The sequence below is a fragment of the Rutidosis leptorrhynchoides genome, chromosome 6 (assembly GCF_046630445.1).
Source record: "Rutidosis leptorrhynchoides isolate AG116_Rl617_1_P2 chromosome 6, CSIRO_AGI_Rlap_v1, whole genome shotgun sequence".
Taxonomy (NCBI): Eukaryota; Viridiplantae; Streptophyta; class Magnoliopsida; order Asterales; family Asteraceae; genus Rutidosis; species Rutidosis leptorrhynchoides.
This window is the reverse complement of record NC_092338.1, coordinates 77,701,790-77,725,021: the sequence shown is the minus strand read 5'-3', so window position 1 is coordinate 77,725,021 and position 23,232 is coordinate 77,701,790. Positions and strand designations below refer to the sequence as shown.

The following is a 23,232-nucleotide window of genomic DNA, read 5'->3' as shown; positions in this document are numbered from 1 at the left end:
CAATGATCTTTGTGGCTTATGTTTTAAGAACTTCTGAGAATTGAAATTCAGGATTGTTGGCATGGCAGACATAGGTGGGTCCTCTCCTTGTGTGGATTGTGTACATTCTTGACTGCATTATTATTGAGTGCAATTGCAACTAATGTTTGTTTTTTACTATAATTTGTGTTTTTTTAGTTTCTGGAGGCGTGAAAATGATTAATAAGGGTGCACCGGCCTTTCTTAAACCTGTATTATTTTCACTGCCCTGCAAATTTATCAGGATATTTACAGCAAGGATCCCCCGCCAGGTATGGCCTCATTTTAACTTATTTTATTTTATGAATGTTTCCCACCGTAGATGTTTTTGAAACTACAGGCTTTACGAGTACATATCGAGGAGTGGGTGGGATGGTTAGGAAGGTGAAAATTTTGAATCTATGAGTGCCCAACCACCAGTTTTGTTTATCAAATGAGTTCAAGACCTGAATAAAAGTTCAAAAAATAATATATCAGAATGATGATTGACAATAATGAAATAGTAAAAAATAAGACTAGGGATGAGCTTGAATACTGAAATACCGATCCCGAACCAGTACCGTTTCTATACCGAAAATTGGTACCGATAAGGATTCGGTATCGGTACCTGCTCTTAGTTTGAGGCTTTTCCGGTTTTGGTACTTATCGGTTCGGTACCGGTAAAACTGATTCTTATGGCTTTTTTTTTTTTTTTTAAATGAAAATGTACGGTTTCTTATGACCCCATTCTAAACCAAAATTCTAATATCCTCATCCTCATAACTTTTATAACGTATACAAAATGCTTACATGAGTGTGTACCATATTTTAAAGAGAAGTTAAAATGGGATGTACTAGATTGAGAGTCAAAGTTTCAGTAGTAGGATAACATGGATGGATGTTTGTGTTGGTTCATGAGTGGGTACTCACATTTTAGTAACAGTATTAGGATATTTACTCATATATAATTAGTAGTAATAGTAGTTGAAATGTATAGTTCTTTTTTGTATCGTAACAGTTTTTGTAAAGTACAGTAACATATTAAGAAAATTGCCTCAATTATGTGTACTTATTTTTGGTTTATGTATATATTGAGCGGTCATTATTAGCTTTTATATTCATGTTTATGTATTCAATGTTTATCATAAGAATAGGTTCATCAAGGTATGAATGAAGTTTGGGATTGTAACTTTAATTTCACTTTGAGTCTATGCTAATTCACAATTAAAGTTGGCATATTTGGCGGATAAACAGGTACTTGGTGTTCAAACGAGAACTGTAGTGCTCACTAATGCAAAACCTACTATTGTTGTGTGTCATTAATATTCCCTTATAGTATTTTGTAATATGGGCTAGGGTTTATACTCATATTTCTTTTTGTATGCATAACAACAAATTGTACTGATTTAGTTTTATTTTCATATACAATTTCGTTTCCAGTTTGTTTGATTAAGAGTCGCCGTGCAACGCACGGGCTCTTAAAGGCTAGTAATATAATATAATATAACCAGCCATGATGAGTGCGGCCTATGTAAGTTATCGGCAATTAATTTTGAAATTAACAGCTCCTTAAGGTTTAGTGAGTCAAAGGTGCAAGTCAATAGTTTTGATGATTGAGGTTTGTGAAATGCTTCATTTAGCTCCTCAACGACACATTAATAGTCCTAAATTTAAATTAAACAGCTTTTTGTAATTATATAAATAATCATCACATATTGACACATCAACATATTCAAATACATACATCACATACAATGTCAAGGATACCATCTGAATAAAAAATTACAATTTCAAGTCAAGATTGAAACAATAGTGACTATCATGATATACTTATAAACAATCTAATATAAATATCACAATGTAGTACAAGGATAAGGGAAAATGTGTTTTAGTCTTCTTCTGTTGTTAACAACCTTAACTCTAAACTTAGAGCAATAGTAGCAATAATCCCTAGAAAAACTCCATAAGTAACGTTCCATTCACTTCCTGCATGCGCCAAATGGACGCCATAGAAGACGTTAAACGCTGCTAATAGTATCAAAACTCGCCCCACATTGTGATGATACCAGTTCCAATATTTTCGCACCTTTGAATCCATATTTGGCCTAATCAAAACGGCAATAATCTGAAAAACAAAATTACAACATAATGAAAACAGAACTATATATGTCAAAAAACAAAGGCTAATTATACAAACCTGTAAACAACCAAGGGTGATAACGATTAGGCCAATGGCTTTGTGTTTGGCAACATTAATGTCGATACGATCATTTAAAACAAGTCCTGATATGATACCCGATAATCCAATGATAAAGCCTGATAATTGGATGCTTGAATGCGCGTAAAACCAATACGAGCCTAAATGCTTCAAGTAACGAGCAATCATAGCTCCTATTGGGAGTAAGACACCCCATCCAACCGCGTTCAAAATGCCATGAGTTCTCTTTAAACTCGAGTACGGACTACTAACTTGGTTGCCCTGACCTGTAACATGACGAAAATAACAGCACATATAAATAATATTAGTAGCAAATACTCTCTACTCATTTGTTGTAAAAGCCAACAGAAAATGGTTAAGCTGTTAGCACTTAACAAGGTACATTTTTACAAAATGTTGAATATTAATTTTGTTGTATTTAGTTTAGTTTAGTAATAACGAAATGCACCATATTGTGTTAGTTATAGTTATTCAAAAAATTATGCTGTAAATCTATAGTTTCTATTAAAATCCTATAATAATGATGTCATTATTAGGCTTATTCTTTTGTAAAAAAATTAAAAAACAAAAGAAAAAAATCTAAGCATGATGGGTGATGTCATTAATCTAAATAATTTTGAATTAAAATTAAATTTTGTTAATTAATTATTATTATTAAATCTTATTAATAATTATTTTAATTATTAAAATTAAATAATTTTGAATTATTTTTATTAATGATTTTGAATTGAGTACTAAATTTATATTTTAATTTACACTTTTAAAATAAAATGACAACCAATATCATCTCTTATGATTGGATGTGAATTGTTTAATAGGCATTTTAAGTGTTTGATGAAATGTTCAGCTGACGAGTTTCTTAGTCGGACTCTGTGGTTTCACGGGTCATTAAACTAAATGACTTTAGCATTTACGTTCACTTAATACCTAAAACATATCATTAAACTGTTTCGTTTAAACAAACTCGTAGTTCCACGAGTCATTTCACTAGTAATCTTAATATTTTGGCTAGATGCCTTAGATAAGTGAAAAATAACATACGGAGTAACAGTAATTAATAATTAATACAGAGTACTAATTAATAGTTAATACTGTTATAATTTATTTATAATTACCTTTAGTAACCTATTATTTAGATACTTCTATTGTTATAATAAGAATGAGAGAAAGAGAGAAAATAAAGAGTAATGGAGTATATTATATTTTTGGTACTCACATCTCATTTACATTCATCAGTTGCATATTTATAATACTTAAGATTTACTGTATAAAATCTAGCACGAGATCTTCATTCAATTTTGTCTCCTAAATATTGGATTCTTGTGGAAGTTGTCATCCACCACTTTTGACATTTTAATATCATAACACTCCCCCTTGGATGACAATTTTATTATAGAGCAACTAGTACTGCCTCGTTAAAAATCTTGCTAAAGAAAAACCCAGTGGGATAAAAACTTTAGTCAAGGGAAAAAGAGTGCAGTATAGAGTTGACTCCCCCTCAAGTAGACATCGCTGAGTCGTCACTTGAAAAGAACAAGACTTGGTCACTAGTGAAATTACCTCATGATAAAAAGGCATTGCAAAATAAATGGGTGTATAGAATAAAGAATGAGATGGATAGCAAGAAGAGGTACAAAGCACGGTTAGTGGTTAAAGGGTTTCGACAAAGGAAAGGGGTTGATTACCAAGAGATATTTTCACCGGTGGTGAAGATGACTACTATTCGTTTGGTGCTTTCGTTGGTCGCATCCGACGACTTACATCTACAACAACTAGATGTGAAGACCGCATTCTTATACGGGGATCTTGATGAGGAGATATATATGAGGCAACCCGAGGGCTTTGAGGCAAAGGGTAAAGAGAAGTGGGTTTGTATGTTAAAGAAAAGTTTGTATGGATTGAAGCAATCACCTCGGCAATGGTACTTGAGATTTGATGAGTTTATGAAGAAGGTTGGTTTTGTAAAATGTGAAGCGGACCATTGTTGTTACTTGAAGAAATTCAAGTCTTCTTACATAATATTATTGTTATACGTTGATGACATGTTGCTTGCGGGTTCGGACATGTCCGAGATCAATAAGTTGAAAGGTATGCTTTCAAAAGAGTTCGAGATGAAGGATTTTGGTAGTGCTAAGCAAATACTTAGAATGAGTATTGTGCGTGATCGTGCTAAAGGTGTTCTATACTTGTCTCAATCCAAGTATATTGATAAAGTAGTAGAAAAGTTTAATGTTGATAAAGCAAAGGCTCGTACTATGCCTTTGGGTAGCGCGATAAAGTTATCTAAGAATCAATCACCTAAAACGGAAGAAGACAAAGCGGAGATGGAAAAGGTCCCGTATAGATCGGCCGTGGGAAGTATTATGTATGCCATGGTTTGTACGAGACCGGATATATCTCATGCATTGGGAGTTGTAAGCCGTTATATGTCTAATCCGGGGAAGGAGCATTGGGAAGCGGTCAAATGGTTGCTTCGTTATTTGAAAGGTACTTCTAGTATGAGATTGTGTTTCACTAAGGGCAATGTTATACTTAGAGGTTATGCGGATGCAAATTTGGGTGGATTTGGTGATTCGGATAAGAGTACTACGGGATATGTGTTCATGGTTGGTAAGACGGCGGTTAGTTGGATGTCTAGACTACAAAGGAGTGTTGCTTTGTTGTCATAACCCGTCCTTAACCATAAGAACGAGTTAGATAACGTATGATTTCATTGCGAGGTATTGACCTCTATATGCGACATTTTTAAAAGAACAACTGCATTTATTTTACATTACAAACCATAACTCTTATGTTAATATAAGCTTTAGACAATATAAAGATGATTATCGTTTAGCGATAATCTTAGACTTACAAACTTTACATGTGATGATAACAATACGATTTCTAGCATATTTTACATTACAATTCCTCGGATATGCAGTTTTATTTTTGACACAAATATGCATACTCAAGATCTTGCTTAAATTCAACATGTTGCAGCGGAAGCTTTTAGTTATCACCTGAGAATAGACATGTTTAAAACGTCAACATAAAGTTGGTGAGATATAGGTTTAATGCCGACAGCGATATAAATATAGACCACAAGATTTCATATGTAATCATTTTAATAAAAATATTCTAAGTGGTTGAGCACTTGGTAACCATACTTAACATTTAATCACGTCGCATATTCCCTTTATTATGAAATCTTACTACACCGTACCAAGTGTAGTCACGAAACGAAGTACTGTGCAACCGTTGAATACTGGTCGTCCAGTCCGGTTGGGGTTGTCAGGCCCGATAGATCTATCAACAGGATTCGCGTTTACAATACCACTGTAAATAGTAGTTACCAAGCTACAGGGAAGTATGCCAGTGGTACAACTCAACGTAGAATATATTTTTCAGTTACTTGTGTCCATAACGTAAAACATAAAATACATGTATTCTCATCCCGAAATACTTAGAGTTTAAAAGTGGGACTATATACTCACTTTTGCCTTGAAGATATATATATTTTGACTTGGTCTCCGGTTGATATCACGAACCTATCCATATATAGTTTATCAATATATTTCCATTTTAAACAATCGTCACATATATATACTTATTATACTTTTAATAGTTTTAATAATTTCTTAGTCCGTAGTTAGCAGTCCGATGTTAGTAATTCAATTTTAATGGTTCATATTTAGGTGTTTAATAAATAAAACCCCCATCGAAATAAATAAAACCCCATCGTATTTGTATTGGTCGGGATTAATCTTGACCCACGGTACCGGTGTTGTCAAATGACGTGTTGCGTACATAAAGTACCGGTGTTGTCAAATGACGTGTTGCGTACAATCATGGGATCTTATGATTAATCTTCTCGTATTGTTTACGGGTGGTCCTGAAATATATAAAATTAAATTATGAGTACATATATATAAAATATCATGTTATTTTAGAAAGATGTGATTCATTTAATTTTTCTCCAATTATTTTCGTGACTAAACTAGTTTTGGATATCCGATCTTGTTTTGGTCATAGTTTCTTCGTTACAACTCCGTTTTCGTTGGTTCAACTTGCCACTTCCTTGGATCGAGTCCCTCTTTAAGAATATGAACTGTAAATACCTTAGTTTGTATTCGAAATCACAGGTCATAGGTCAAACTTTGGTGAAACTTATGAAGTTAATCATTTTCCATCATATAAACAATATTAAATGATTATTTTTCTAAAAATACTTATACTTTGAGTTAAATCATGAAATTTTTATGTGTTATCATATTCATAGTAAATATCATTTTTTCAGAAAATAAACCTCCAATTCAAGGTTCAAAATAGTTTTTAATTATCCAACCCAAAACCGCCCCCGGTTGCACTCCGACGTCGTAAAAACAGTTTTTTAAGGTGTTCTTTGAAAAACCAAGTTATACCTTGTTAAATTAGCATATATTTATGATATATTACATGTCTTGAAGTATTTTAAAAGTTAAGTTAGAAGGATCTATTTAGTTTGCAAACAAGTTTGAAAACATTCAAACTATGTTCTTGTTGTTAAAATTTTATACCATAAAATAAGATAGCTATATATATATGAATCGAATAAGGTTATGAACAAAGTTACTACCTCAAGTTACTTGGACAAGATTGCTGTAAAAGAGGAGTAAAAACCTAGAACCAAAAGAGTAATGGAATTGGATGAAAGATTGGAAGTAAACTTGTGTTCTTGGAAGGATTCTTGAAGTGTTTTTGTAAGGGTTTTCTTATGATGATTAAGTGATGTTTTTGGAACTAGATCTTCATGGTTGTGAGCTGAGATGGTTAAGGGGTTTAAGGCTCATAAGTGTGTGTGTTTTTAGCTAGAGAATTGAAGTAAAAATGAATCAAAATGATGATCCCCCATGGCTCTTTAAAAATGTGAATGGGGGGGGGGGGGGAACCAAGACAAGATTTTAGTTTGTAATTTTATGTATTTAGTCAAGCAATCATACAAAAGTAATTACCTTATACATAAGGCATGAACAAGGGCTGGTTGGTGGTGATTTGATGTGTATTTACCAATAGTAATTACGTATAGAAGCTAGGTATGATACGAGTACATATACTCTAGATATACGTATAGAAATCTTGTGAAAACGGAATGAGAATTCAAATATAGCTATCTTTTGTGAATATACTTATATGGTTTTATGTATTTAAGTCCTTAAAAAGTGATTAAATACATTATATATACGATATATGTATAAACATTATAGGTCATAAGTATTTATGTCAAATAACGTTACGTATGGTTATCGTTTTGAAAACTTAAGTTAGTAGTTTCAAAATATACTTATAACTTATTGTTATTAATACAAAATGAGATATTAAAACATCCATAAATCATGTTAAATATGTATATATACATATATATACACAAACATATAATTATCATATATTATATAGTTCGTGATATCATCGGTCAAACTAGACGGTCAAACGTTGTGTAAAACTCTTTTCGAAAACATAAGTTTCAATAATTTGGATTGCTTATCATGTTGGTAAGGTTTAATTTATGTAAATATTAATCTTATAAGTATAGATTGATCGAAAAATTCCGGGTCATTACAGTACCTACCCGTTAAATAAATTTCGTCCCGAAATTTTAAAATTGTACCTATTTTGCGTCATCGAGAAACAAGTGTGGATACTTTTGTTTCATCTGTTCCTCTCGTTCCCAAGTAAACTCAGGATCTCTTCGAGCATTCCAACGAACCTTAACGATCGGTATGTTGCTCTGCTTGAGCCGTTTAACTTCACGATCCATGATTTCGATTGGTTCTTCGATGAATTGTAGTTTCTCATCGACATGGATTTCTTCAAGAGGAATGGTGAGATCTTCCTTTGCAAGACACTTCTTAAGGTTTGAGACGTGAAATGTATTATGTACTCCAGCGAGTTGTTGTGGTAACTCGAGTCGATAAGCTACCGGTCCAATGCGTTCGATAATCTTGAACGGGCCTACGTACCTTGGGTTCAGTTTACCCCTTTTTCCGAAACGTATTACACCTTTCCATGGTGACACCTTTATCATAACCATGTCACCGATCTGAAACTCTAATGGTTTCCTTCGAACATCGGCGTAGCTCTTTTGGCGACTACGGGCTGTTTTCAATCTTTCCTTAATTTGTACTATCTTTTCTGTAGTTTCATGTATGATCTCGGGACCAGTTAATTGTCGATCTCCTACTTCATTCCAACAGATAGGAGATCTACACTTCCTTCCATACAGTGCTTCGAATGGCGCAGCTTTAATGCTCGCATGATAACTATTATTATACGAGAATTCTGCTAATGGTAGATATTTATCCCATCCGTTTCCAAAATCGATCACACATGCCCTGAGCATGTCTTCAAGAGTTTGAATCGTTCTTTCACTCTGCCCGTCGGTTTGCGGATGATATGCGGTGCTCATATCCAAACGGGTTCCTAGGGCCTCTTGTAGCGATTGCCAGAACTTTGATGTAAACCTACTATCACGATCGGATATAATGGAAATAGGTATTCCATGCCTTGAAACAATTTCCTTTATATACAATCGTAATAGTTTCTCCATTCTATCCGTTTCCTTTATAGGCAAGAAATGTGCAGATTTGGTGAGACGATCAACAATCACCCAAATGGTGTCGTATCCCCAGGCAGTCTTTGGTAACTTCGTGATGAAATCCATGGTAATACCATCCCATTTCCATTCTGGGATTTCTGGTTGTTGAAGTAACCCTGACGGCTTCTGGTGTTCTGCTTTGACTTTGGAACAAGTTAAACACTCCCCAACATATGTTGCAACGTCTGTCTTTAAATTAGGCCACCAATAATGTGTCTTAAGATCTTGGTACATCTTTCCAACTCCAGGATGTATCGAGTATCTTGTCTTATGTGCCTCATTCAATATCAACTTCCTTAATCCACCCAACTTCGGTACCCAAATACGGTTTGCAAAATATCGAATTCCGTCTTCCCGTATAACGAGTTGCTTCTCATACTTCTTCATTATTTCATTTCTTATGTTTTCTTTAGTAAGTGCTTCTCGTTGAACTTCTTTGATTTGTGAGTTGAGATTCATGCGAATTTTTATGTTCATTGCTCGTACTCGAATTGGTTCTCGTTCCTTTCTGCTTAGAGCATCGGCCACCACGTTCGCCTTCCCGGGATGATAACGAATTTCACAATCATAGTCGTTTATCAGCTCGACCCACCTACGTTGCCGCATGTTCAGCTGTTTCTGATCAAAAATATGTTGAAGACTTTTATGATCAGTGAACACAGTGCATTTAACCCCATACAAGTAGTGTCTCCATATCTTCAATGCAAACACGACTGCTCCCAGTTCTAAATCATGCGTCGTATAATTCCGCTCGTGAATCTTCAATTGTCGGGATGCGTATGCAATAACTTTCTTTCGTTGCATAAGAACGCAACCAAAACCTTGTCGCGAAGCGTCACAATATATTTCAAAATCATCGTTCCCTTCTGGTAACGATAAAATAGGCGCCGTAGTTAACTTCTTCTTTAGTAATTGAAATGCACTCTCCTGCTCAGATGTCCATTCATATTTCTCCCCTTTTTGCGTTAACGCTGTCAACGGCTTAGCTATTCGGGAAAAATCTTGAATAAACCTTCTATAATAACCGGCTAAACCCAAAAATTGGCGTATCTGCGTTGGTGTCTTAGGAGTCTCCCATTTTTCAATGGCTTCAATTTTTGCTGGATCAACCTGAATTCCTTTGCTACTAACAACGTGGCCAAGAAATTGCACTTCTTTCAACCAGAAAGCACATTTAGAAAATTTAGCATATAGCTGTTCTTTTCTCAACAACTCTAATATCAACCTTAAATGATGCTCATGCTCTTGCTCACTCTTGGAATAGATAAGAATATCATCAATGAAAACGATAACAAACTTATCTAAATATGGACTACAAACTCGATTCATGAGGTCCATGAATACAGCTGGCGCATTTGTCAACCCAAACGGCATGACCAAGAATTCGTAATGACCATAACGTGTCCGAAAAGCAGTTTTCGGTATATCTTCTTCTTTGACGCGTAATTGATGATAGCCCGATCTTAGGTCAATTTTCGAGTACACACATGATCCTTGGAGTTGATCAAATAAGTCGTCAATTCTCGGTAGTGGATACCGATTCTTGATAGTTAACTTATTTAATTCACGATAATCTATACACATCCTAAAAGATCCATCTTTCTTTTTAACAAATAGAATCGGAGCTCTCTACGGTGAAGTACTTGGTCGTATGAATCCACGATCCAGTAATTCTTTTAACTGACTCTGAAGTTCTTTTAACTCGGACGGTGCAAGTCTATATGGAGCACGGGCAACTGGTGCAGCTCCTGGTACTAAATCTATTTGAAATTCTACAGATCTAAATGGAGGTAATCCCGGCAACTCTTCCGGAAAAACTTCAGGAAAATCTCTTGCCACAGGCACGTCGTTGATGCACTTCTCTTTTTATTTCTTTTCGACTTCATTAACATGTGCTAGAATAGCATAACATCCCTTTTCTAAACACTTCTTGGCTTTCAAACAGCTAATGAGTTTTAGCTTTGAGTTACCCTTCTCTCCATAAATCATCACCGGCATTTTATCCTTACAAGGAATGCGAATTGCCTTCTTGGCACACACAACTTCAGCTCCTACTTTGGACATCCAGTCCATGCCGACTATTACATCAAAACTTCCTAATTCTACGGGTATTAAGTCAATTTTAAATGTTTCTCCGGCTAAATTTATTTTACAATCACGGCAAATTTTATCGGCTTTAATTAGTTTACCATTAGCTAACTCAATCATGTACTTAGCATCTAGAGGTAATGATGAACAATTCAATTTAGCGTAAAAGCCTCTACTCACGTAACTTCTATCGGCACCAGTATCAAATATAATAGATGCGGATAAGTTATTAATGGTAAACGTACCCGTAACAAGCTTCGGGTCTTCACACGCCTCTCTAGCATTAATAACAAATGCTCTTCCACGTGCAGATCCATTATTCTTCTCTGGATTCGGACACTGGTTCTTATAGTGACCTTGTTTTCCACACCCATAACAAGTAATGGTAGCCAAAGCAGTTCTATTTGCATTGGTGGCAGGAGTCTTGGTACCATTTGTATTTGTAACGAGAGCCCTACAATCTTCAGCAAGATGACCCTTTCGATTACATTTGTTGCATACCACATTACAGTAGCCAGAGTGATGTTTATGGCATCGGTTACATAAAGGATTTTGTCCTTTGTAACCAAAGCTTAAACCACTACCCGCACCTTGCGTGATTTCTTGTTTCTTAAAAGATTGTTGTTGGTTACCTCGATCATAATTTCCATTCCACTTTCTTTTGTTACCTGATACCTTCACATCAGTATTGGATACTTTCTTATCCATGATGACCTGATTCATTAGCTCGTTTGCCATGGTTATAGCTTCATGAATTGTCTTAGGTTTCGATGCTGTAACATTTGCCTTGACCTTTTTGGGCAAACCATCTTTGTACATTTCAATCTTCCGTTCTTCGGTTGGAACCAATTCAGGACATAGCAAAACTAATTCCATGAATCGCTGATTGTAGTTGGTGATTTCAGTACCAACAACCTTCAGGCTTCGTAATTCATCTTCCAACTTCCTAACCTCGTTCCTTGGACAATACTCGTTGATTAACATTATTTTGAATTCTTCCCATGGGGTATCATAAGCTACATCTCCTCCTACAGCCTTCAAGTAATTTTTCCACCACGTGAGTGCACTATCTTGTAAAGTGCACGATGCATACTTGGTCATGTCCTTTTCAACACAACCACTTATTTTAAACACAGTCTCCATCTTTTCTATCCACCGGGTTAAACCGATCGGTCCTTCCGTTCCACTGAATGATGAGGGCTTGCAAGCTTGAAAAGTCTTGTAGGTACATCCTACACGAGGATTTGGGTTAACTGCAGCAGCTCTTGCAGCTTCGACCCATAACATTCTGTCGTTCACTCGCTGGTTGATGAATTCCTCGACTTCTTGTTCCGTCATTCGATTCAATCGCGCCATTTCCTAATGAAAGAAAATAATTATTCACATGGAATATTATAGATGTAGTGTGTATTTATAGTACATTATAGCTTGTTAACAATATGAACCAGGTATTATTATAAAAGCCTTTTCTTCTTATTAGCATTTTATAATTATATCTAGGGTAGTACCTACCCGTTAATGTTCATACTTAATAGCTTAGTACAGAACCAATTACTACAATCTAAATAATACTTAACCATGGAAAATTATTGCATTTCATACTTCACTATTTTACATATGCTTATCTTACATCGAACATTAAGCAAACCACACTAATAATATTATACAAAACATTATATGATCCCATGGTTTAATACGGCAGCGCATCGTTTGGTCTATTTTCTAGGACGTTTAGGTTCAAGGAATGGCCTAACGCTTATCCTAGCTGTCTGCCTATATTTTGGCTGTGGGGCTGAAGAACTAGATGCCGGGATAGAACGAATAGGAATAGCGGGAATAGGGGTGGTAGTGTCTAGTGGAGTTGGTGCCACATCATCCTTACTAAACTCATGATTTGAATTTTCTAATTCATTAGCCTTTCGTTTCTTTCCTAGTTCGAACTTGTCTTTCGTAATTTCTTGTATTTCTTCCTCGGGTTCACTTTCCTCCTCGGGTTCACTTTCCTCCTCGGGTTCACTTTCCTCCTCGGGTTCACTTTCCGGGTTCTTTATTGTTGGTTCATCCGGAATTTGTGAGTCTTCCCCAAAGATATTATTTTCGTCATCGGATAGGTTAATGACTGAAACACCATCTGAAGATTCTGATTCGGAGTCGCTGAATGTGATAATAAGTTTTGAGCCCGACATCTATCACACAACAACTAACCCATTAGTACTACATAATATTTACATATAAATTTTAACCAACAATGATAAGCAATGGTTGTTAAATCAGATCCGGTCAAAGTCCAGACTTACTAATGTATCCTAACGACTTATCAGTTAGACACACTAATGCAAACCTGGTTCGCTAAGACCACCGCTCTGATACCACATGTCATAACCCGTCCTTAACCATAAGAACGAGTTAGATAACGTATGATTTCATTGCGAGGTATTGACCTCTATATGCGACATTTTTAAAAGAACAACTGCATTTATTTTACATTACAAACCATAACCCTTATGTTAATACAAGCTTTAGACAATATAAAGATGATTATCGTTTAGCGATAATCTTAGACTTACAAACTTTACATGTGATGATAACAATACGATTTCTAGCATATTTTACATTACAATTCCTCGGATATGCAGTTTTATTTTTGACACAAATATGCATACTCAAGATCTTGCTTAAATTCAACATGTTGCAGCGGAAGCTTTTAGTTATCACCTGAGAATAGACATGTTTAAAACGTCAACATAAAGTTGGTGAGATATAGGTTTAATGCCGGCAGCGATATAAATATAGACCACAAGATTTCATATGTAAACATTTTAATAAAAATATTCTAAGTGGTTGAGCACTTGGTAACCATACTTAACATTTAATCACGTCGCATATTCCCTTTATTATGAAATCTTACTACACCGTACCAAGTGTAGTCACGAAACGAAGTACTGTGCAACCGTTGAATACTGGTCGTCCAGTCCGGTTGGGGTTGTCAGGCCCGATAGATCTATCAACAGGATTCGCGTTTACAATACCACTGTAAATAGTAGTTACCAAGCTACAGGGAAGTATGCCAGTGGTACAACTCAACGTAGAATATATTTTTCAGTTACTTGTGTCCATAACGTAAAACATAAAATACATGTATTCTCATCCCGAAATACTTAGAGTTTAAAAGTGGGACTATATACTCACTTTTGCCTTGAAGATATATATATTTTGACTTGGTCTCCGGTTGATATCACGAACCTATCCATATATAGTTTATCAATATATTTCCATTTTAAACAATCGTCACATATATATACTTATTATACTTTTAATAGTTTTAATAATTTCTTAGTCCGTAGTTAGCAGTCCGATGTTAGTAATTCAATTTTAATGGTTCATATTTAGGTGTTTAATAAATAAAACCCCCATCGAAATAAATAAAACCCCATCGTATTTGTATTGGTCGGGATTAATCTTGACCCACGGTACCGGTGTTGTCAAATGACGTGTTGCGTACATAAAGTACCGGTGTTGTCAAATGACGTGTTGCGTACAATCATGGGATCTTATGATTAATCTTCTCGTATTGTTTACGGGTGGTCCTGAAATATATAAAATTAAATTATGAGTACATATATATAAAATATCATGTTATTTTAGAAAGATGTGATTCATTTAATTTTTCTCCAATTATTTTCGTGACTAAACTAGTTTTGGATATCCGATCTTGTTTTGGTCATAGTTTCTTCGTTACAACTCCGTTTTCGTTGGTTCAACTTGCCACTTCCTTGGATCGAGTCCCTCTTTAAGAATATGAACTGTAAATACCTTAGTTTGTATTCGAAATCACAGGTCATAGGTCAAACTTTGGTGAAACTTATGAAGTTAATCATTTTCCATCATATAAACAATATTAAATGATTATTTTTCTAAAAATACTTATACTTTGAGTTAAATCATGAAATTTTTATGTGTTATCATATTCATAGTAAATATCATTTTTCCAGAAAATAAACCTCCAATTCAAGGTTCAAAATAGTTTTTAATTATCCAACCCAAAACCGCCCCCGGTTGCACTCCGACGTCGTAAAAACAGTTTTTTAAGGTGTTCTTTGAAAAACCAAGTTATACCTTGTTAAATTAGCATATATTTATGATATATTACATGTCTTGAAGTATTTAAAAGTTAAGTTAGAAGGATCTATTTAGTTTGCAAACAAGTTTGAAAACATTCAAACTATGTTCTTGTTGTTAAAATTTTATACCATAAAATAAGATAGCTATATATATATGAATCGAATAAGGTTATGAACAAAGTTACTACCTCAAGTTACTTGGACAAGATTGCTGTAAAAGAGGAGTAAAAACCTAGAACCAAAAGAGTAATGGAATTGGATGAAAGATTGGAAGTAAACTTGTGTTCTTGGAAGGATTCTTGAAGTGTTTTTGTAAGGGTTTTCTTATGATGATTAAGTGATGTTTTTGGAACTAGATCTTCATGGTTGTGAGCTGAGATGGTTAAGGGGTTTAAGGCTCATAAGTGTGTGTTTTTAGCTAGAGAATTGAAGTAAAAATGAATCAAAATGATGATCCCCCATGGCTCTTTAAAAACGTGAATGGGGGGGGGGGGGAACCAAGACAAGATTTTAGTTTGTAATTTTATGTATTTAGTCAAGCAATCATACAAAAGTAATTACCTTATACATAAGGCATGAACAAGGGCTGGTTGGTGGTGATTTGATGTGTATTTACCAATAGTAAATACGTATAGAAGCTAGGTATGATACGAGTACATATACTCTAGATATACGTATAGAAATCTTGTGAAAACGGAATGAGAATTCAAATATAGCTATCTTTTGTGAATATACTTATATGGTTTTATGTATTTAAGTCCTTAAAAAGTGATTAAATACATTATATATACGATATATGTATAAACATTATAGGTCATAAGTATTTATGTCAAATAACGTTACGTATGGTTATCGTTTTGAAAACTTAAGTTAGTAGTTTCAAAATATACTTATAACTTATTGTTATTAATACAAAATGAGATATTAAAACATCCATAAATCATGTTAAATATGTATATATACATATATATACACAAACGTATAATTATCATATATTATATAGTTCGTGATATCATCGGTCAAACTAGACGGTCAAACGTTGTGTAAAACTCTTTTCGAAAACATAAGTTTCAATAATTTGGATTGCTTATCATGTTGGTAAGGTTTAATTTATGTAAATATTAATCTTATAAGTATAGATTGATCGAAAAATTCCGGGTCATTACATTTGTCGACCATCGAGGCCGAGTATATGGCTATTGCGGAAGCTTCTAAGGAGCTTGTTTGGTTGAAGAACTTCTTGTGTGAGTTGGGTAAAAGACAAGACAATTGTGTCTTATATTGTGACAACCAAAGTGCAATCAATCTCGCGTAGAATCCGGTGTTTCATAATCGTACGAAACACATTGATTTGAGGTATCATTTTATTCGAGAACGTATTGAGAATGGTACTTTGATATTGGAGAAAGTCCTTGGTATGAAGAATCCGGCGGATGTGTTTACTAAGGTGGTGTAAATGGACAAGTTGAGGTTTTGCATAGCCTCAACGGGTCTTCTCATGAACTAATGAGAAGGTGGAGACCGACTAAGGAGATAGAGAGATGATGATTCGATTCTAACAAGAAGTGTTGAAGACCTTGTATCGAAAGTCTGCTTATCCGGCGTATGTGATAGGAGTGTTCGTGTCCCAAATGGAGTAAAGGGTGCTTTGTCGATCTTGGTTAGTTTGTATGATGGGTTGACAATGTGAGTCATGGTTTTGACTATCTTCAAGTGGGAGAATGTTGAATGTGAAGAATATCAAAACAAAAGGATTCAGACGAACAGGGAGGCGCGCCGCGGCCTTAGAAGGCGCGCCGAGGCCTTGGAAGGCGCGACGCGGCCCAAACACGTGATGTAATGACCCGGAATTTTTCGATCAATCTATACTTATAAGATTAATATTTACATAAATTAAACCTTACCAACATGATAAGCAATCCAAATTATTGAAACTTATGTTTTCGAAAAGAGTTTTACACAACGTTTGACCGTCTAGTTTGACCGATGATATCACGAACTATATAATATATGATAATTATACGTTTGTGTATATATATGTATATATACATATTTAACATGATTTATGGATGTTTTAATATCTCATTTTGTATTAATAACAATAAGTTATAAGTATATTTTGAAACTACTAACTTAAGTTTTCAAAACGATAACCATACGTAACGTTATTTGACATAAATACTTATGACCTATAATGTTTATACATATATCGTATATATAATGTATTTAATCACTTTTTAAGGACTTAAATACATAAAACCATATAAGTATATTCACAAAAGATAGCTATATTTGAATTCTCATTCCGTTTTCACAAGATTTCTATACGTATATCTAGAGTATATGTACTCGTATCATACCTAGCTTCTATACGTATTTACTATTGGTAAATACACATCAAATCACCACCAACCAGCCCTTGTTCATGCCTTATGTATAAGGTAATTACTTTTGTATGATTGCTTGACTAAATACATAAAATTACAAACTAAAATCTTGTCTTGGTTCCCCCCCCCCCCATTCACGTTTTTAAAGAGCCATGGGGGATCATCATTTTGATTCATTTTTACTTCAATTCTCTAGCTAAAAACACACACACTTATGAGCCTTAAACCCCTTAACCATCTCAGCTCACAACCATGAAGATCTATGTAGTGACCCGAACTTTTCCATGTTTATATATATTAATTGAGATTGATGTTTACATGATTAAATGTTTCCAACATGTTAAGCAATCAAACTTGTTAAGACTTGATTAATTGAAATAGGTTTCATATAGACAATTGACCACCCAAGTTGACCGGTGATTCACGAACGTTAAAACTTGTAAAAAAACTATATGATGACATATATATGGTTATATATATAGTTAACATGGTATTATGATAAGTAAACATATCATTAATTATATTAACAATGAACTACATATGTAAAAACAAGACTACTAACTTAATGATTTTGAAACGAGACATATATGTAACGTTTATCGTTGTAACGACATTTAATGTATATATATCATATTAAGAGATATTCGTACATCATAATATCATGATAATATAATAATTTAAAATCTCTTTTGATATTATAAACATTGGGTTAACAACATTTAACAAGATCGTTAACCTAAAGGTTTCAAAACAACACTTACATGTAACGACTAACGATGACTTAACGACTCAGTTAAAATGTATATACATGTAGTGTTTTAATATGTATTTATACACTTTTGAAAGACTTCAATACACTTATCAAAATACTTCTACTTAACAAAAATGCTTACAATTACATTCTCGTTCAGTTTCATCAACAATTCTACTCGTATGCACCCGTATTCGTACTCGTACAATACACAGCTTTTAGATGTATGTACTATTGGTATATACACTCCAATGATCAGCTCTTAGCAGCCCATTTGAGTCACCTAACACATGTGGGAACCATCATTTGGCAACTAGCATGAAATATCTCATAAGATTACAAAAATATGAGTAATCATTCATGACTTATTTACATGAAAACAAAATTACATATCCTTTATATCTAATCCATACACCAACGACCAAAAACACCTACAAACACTTTCATTCTTCAATTTTCTTCATCTAATTGAACTCTCTCAAGTTCTATCTTCAAGTTCTAAGTGTTCTTCATAAATTCCAAAAGTTCTAGTTTCATAAAATCAAGAATACTTTCAAGTTTGCTAGCTCACTTCCAATCTTGTAAGGTGATCATCCAACCTCAAGAAATCTTTGTTTCTTACAGTAGGTTATCATTCTAATACAAGGTAATAATCATATTCAAACTTTGGTTCAATTTCTATAACTATAACAATCTTATTTCAAGTGATGATCTTACTTGAACTTGTTTTCGTGTCATGATTTTGCTTCAAGAACTTTGAGCCATCCAAGGATCCATTGAAGCTAGATCCATTTTTCTCTTTTCCAGTAGGTTCATCCAAGGAACTTAAGGTAGTAATGATGTTCATAACATCATTCGATTCATACATATAAAGCTATCTTATTCGAAGGTTTAAACTTGTAATCACTAGAACATAGTTTAGTTAATTCTAAACTTGTTCGCAAACAAAAGTTAATCCTTCTAACTTGACTTTTAAAATCAACTAAACACATGTTCTATATCTATATGATATGCTAACTTAATGATTTAAAACCTGGAAACACGAAAAACACCGTAAAACCGGATTTACGCCGTCGTAGTAACACCGCGGGCTGTTTTGGGTTAGTTAATTAAAAACTATGATAAACTTTGATTTAAAAGTTGTTATTCTGAGAAAATGATTTTTATTATGAACATGAAACTATATCCAAAAATTATGGTTAAACTCAAAGTGGAAGTATGTTTTTCTAAAATGGTCATCTAGACGTCGTTCTTTCGACTGAAATGACTACCTTTACAAAAACGACTTGTAACTTATTTTTCCGACTAGAAACCTATAATTTTTTTTGTTTAGATTCATAAAATAGAGTTCAATATGAAACCATAGCAATTTTATTCACTCAAAACGGATTTAAAATGAAGAAGTTATGGGTAAAACAAGATTGGATAATTTTTCTCATTTTAGCTACGTGAAAATTGGTAACAAATCTATTCCAACCATAACTTAATCAACTTGTATTATATATTATGTAATCTTGAGATACCATAGACACGTATACAATGTTTCGACCTATCATGTCGACACATCTATATATATTTCGGAACAACCATAGACACTCTATATGTGAATGTTGGAGTTAGCTATACAGGGTTGAGGTTGATTCCAAAATATATATAGTTTGAGTTGTGATCAATACTGAGATACGTATACACTGGGTCGTGGATTGATTCAAGATAATATTTATCGATTTATTTCTGTACATCTAACTGCGGACAACTAGTTGTAGGTTACTAACGAGGACAGCTGACTTAATAAACTTAAAACATCAAAATATATTAAAAGTGTTGTAAATATATTTTGAACATACTTTGATATATATGTATATATTGTTATAGGTTCGTGAATCAACCAGTGGCCAAGTCTTACTTCCCGACGAAGTAAAAATCTGTGAAAGTGAGTTATAGTCCCACTTTTAAAATCTAATATTTTTGGGATGAGAATACATGCAGGTTTTATAAATGATTTACAAAATAGACACAAGTACGTGAAACTACATTCTATGGTTGAATTATCGAAATCGAATATGCCCTTTTTATTAAGTCTGGTAATCTAAGAATTAGGGAACAGACACCCTAATTGACGCGAATCCTAAAGATAGATCTATTGGGCCTAACAAACCCCATCCAAAGTACCGGATGCTTTAGTACTTCGAAATTTATATCATATCCGAAGGGTGTCCCGGAATGATGGGGATATTCTTATATATGCATCTTGTTATTGTCGGTTACCAGGTGTTCACCATATGAATGATTTTTATCTCTATGTATGGGATGTGTATTGAAATATGAAATCTTGTGGTCTATTGTTACGATTTGATATATATAGGTTAAACCTATAACTCACCAACATTTTTGTTGACGTTTTAAGCATGTTTATTCTCAGGTGATTATTAAGAGCTTCCGCTGTCGCATACTTAAATAAGGACAAGATTTGGAGTCCATGCTTGTATGATATTGTGTAAAAACTGCATTCAAGAAACTTATTTTGTTGTAACATATTTGTATTGTAAACCATTATGTAATGGTCGTGTGTAAACAGGATATTTTAGATTATCATTATTTGATAATCTACGTAAAGCTTTTTAAACCTTTATTGATGAAATAAAGGTTATGGTTTGTTTAAAAATGAATGCAGTCTTTGAAAAACGTCTCATATAGAAGTCAAAACCTCGCAACGAAATCAATTAATATGGAACGTTTTTAATCAATAAGAACGGGACATTTCAATCTAGTTCCAAAAATATCACTTAATCATCATAAGAAAACCCTTACAAAAACACTTCAAGAATCCTTCCAAGAACACAAGTTTACTTCCAATCTTTCATCCAATTCCATTACTCTTTTGGTTCTAGGTTTTTACTCCTCTTTTACAGCAATCTTGTCCAAGTAACTTGAGGTAGTAACTTTGTCCATAACCTTATTCGATTCATATATATATAGCTATCTTATTTTATGGTATAAAATTTTAACAACAAGAACATAGTTTGAATGTTTTCAAACTTGTTTGCAAACTAAATAGATCCTTCTAACTTAACTTTTAAAATACTTCAAGACATGTAATATATCATAAATATATGCTAATTTAACAAGGTATAACTTGGTTTTTCAAAGAACACCTTAAAAAACTGTTTTTACGACGTCGGAGTGCAACCGGGGGCGGTTTTGGGTTGGATAATTAAAAACTATTTTGAACCTTGAATTGGAGGTTTATTTTCTGGAAAAATGATATTTACTATGAATATGATAACACATAAAAATTTCATGATTTAACTCAAAGTATAAGTATTTTTAGAAAAATAATCATTTAATATTGTTTATATGATGGAAAATGATTAACTTCATAAGTTTCACCAAAGTTTGACCTATGACCTGTGATTTCGAATACAAACTAAGGTATTTACAGTTCATATTCTTAAAGAGAGACTCGATCCAAGGAAGTGGCAAGTTGAACCAACGAAAACGGAGTTGTAACGAAGAAACTATGACCAAAACAAGATCGGATATCCAAAACTAGTTTAGTCTCGAAAATAATTGGAGAAAAATTAAATGAATCACATCTTTCTAAAATAACATGATATTTTATATATATGTACTCATAATTTAATTTTATATATTTCAGGACCACCCGTAAACAATACGAGAAGATTAATCATAAGATCCCATGATTGTACGCAACACGTCATTTGACAACACCGGTACTTTATGTACGCAACATGTCATTTGACAACACCGGTACCGTGGGTCAAGATTAATCCCGACCAATACAAATACGATGGGGTTTTATTTATTTTGATGGGGGTTTTATTTATTAAACACCTAAATATGAACCATTAAAATTGAATTACTAACATCGGACTGTTAACTACGGACTAAGAAATTATTAAAACTATTAAAAGTATAATAAGTATATATATGTGACGATTGTTTAAAATGGAAATATATTGATAAACTATATATGGATAGGTTCGTGATATCAACCGGAGACCAAGTCAAAATATATATATCTTCAAGGCAAAAGTGAGTATATAGTCCCACTTTTAAACTCTAAGTATTTCGGGATGAGAATACATGTATTTTATGTTTTACGTTATGGACACAAGTAACTGAAAAATATATTCTACGTTGAGTTGTACCACTGGCATACTTCCCTGTAGCTTGGTAACTACTATTTACAGCGGTATTGTAAACGCGAATCCTGTTGATAGATCTATCGGGCCTGACAACCCCAACCGGACTGGACGACCAGTATTCAACGGTTGCACAGTACTTCGTTTCGTGACTACACTTGGTACGGTGTAGTAAGATTTCATAATAAAGGGAATATGCGACGTGATTAAATGTTAAGTATGGTTACCAAGTGCTCAACCACTTAGAATATTTTTATTAAAATGTTTACATATGAAATCTTGTGGTCTATATTTATATCGCTGCCGGCATTAAACCTATATCTCACCAACTTTATGTTGACGTTTTAAACATGTCTATTCTCAGGTGATAACTAAAAGCTTCCGCTGCAACATGTTGAATTTAAGCAAGATCTTGAGTATGCATATTTGTGTCAAAAATAAAACTGCATATCCGAGGAATTGTAATGTAAAATATGCTAGAAATCGTATTGTTATCATCACATGTAAAGTTTGTAAGTCTAAGATTATCGCTAAACGATAATCATCTTTATATTGTCTAAAGCTTGTATTAACATAAGGGTTATGGTTTGTAATGTAAAATAAATGCAGTTGTTCTTTTAAAAATGTCGCATATAGAGGTCAATACCTCGCAATGAAATCATACGTTATCTAACTCGTTCTTATGGTTAAGGACGGGTTATGACATGTGGTATCAGAGCGGTGGTCTTAGCGAACCAGGTTTGCATTAGTGTGTCTAACTGATAAGTCGTTAGGATACATTAGTAAGTCTGGACTTTGACCGGATCTGATTTAACAACCATTGCTTATCATTGTTGGTTAAAATTTATATGTAAATATTATGTAGTACTAATGGGTTAGTTGTTGTGTGAT

At 33.7% G+C, this 23,232-nt stretch overlaps 1 protein-coding gene across 1 annotated transcript in view; it reads right to left on the bottom strand.

Annotated features, from left to right (window-relative positions):
* Window positions 1-1,766: 1,766 nt before the first annotated feature.
* LOC139856073 (cytochrome b561 and DOMON domain-containing protein At3g07570-like) overlaps window positions 1,767-23,232 on the bottom strand; it is a 41,319-nt gene continuing 19,853 nt past the window's right edge. The window contains exons 3-4 of the mRNA XM_071845309.1: window positions 2,195-2,481; window positions 1,767-2,122 (exon numbers count right to left, since the gene is read on the bottom strand). Coding sequence (XP_071701410.1) covers window positions 1,886-2,122; window positions 2,195-2,481 — 524 coding nt within the window. The 3' untranslated portion in view covers window positions 1,767-1,885. The remainder of the gene's footprint in view (window positions 2,123-2,194; window positions 2,482-23,232) is intronic.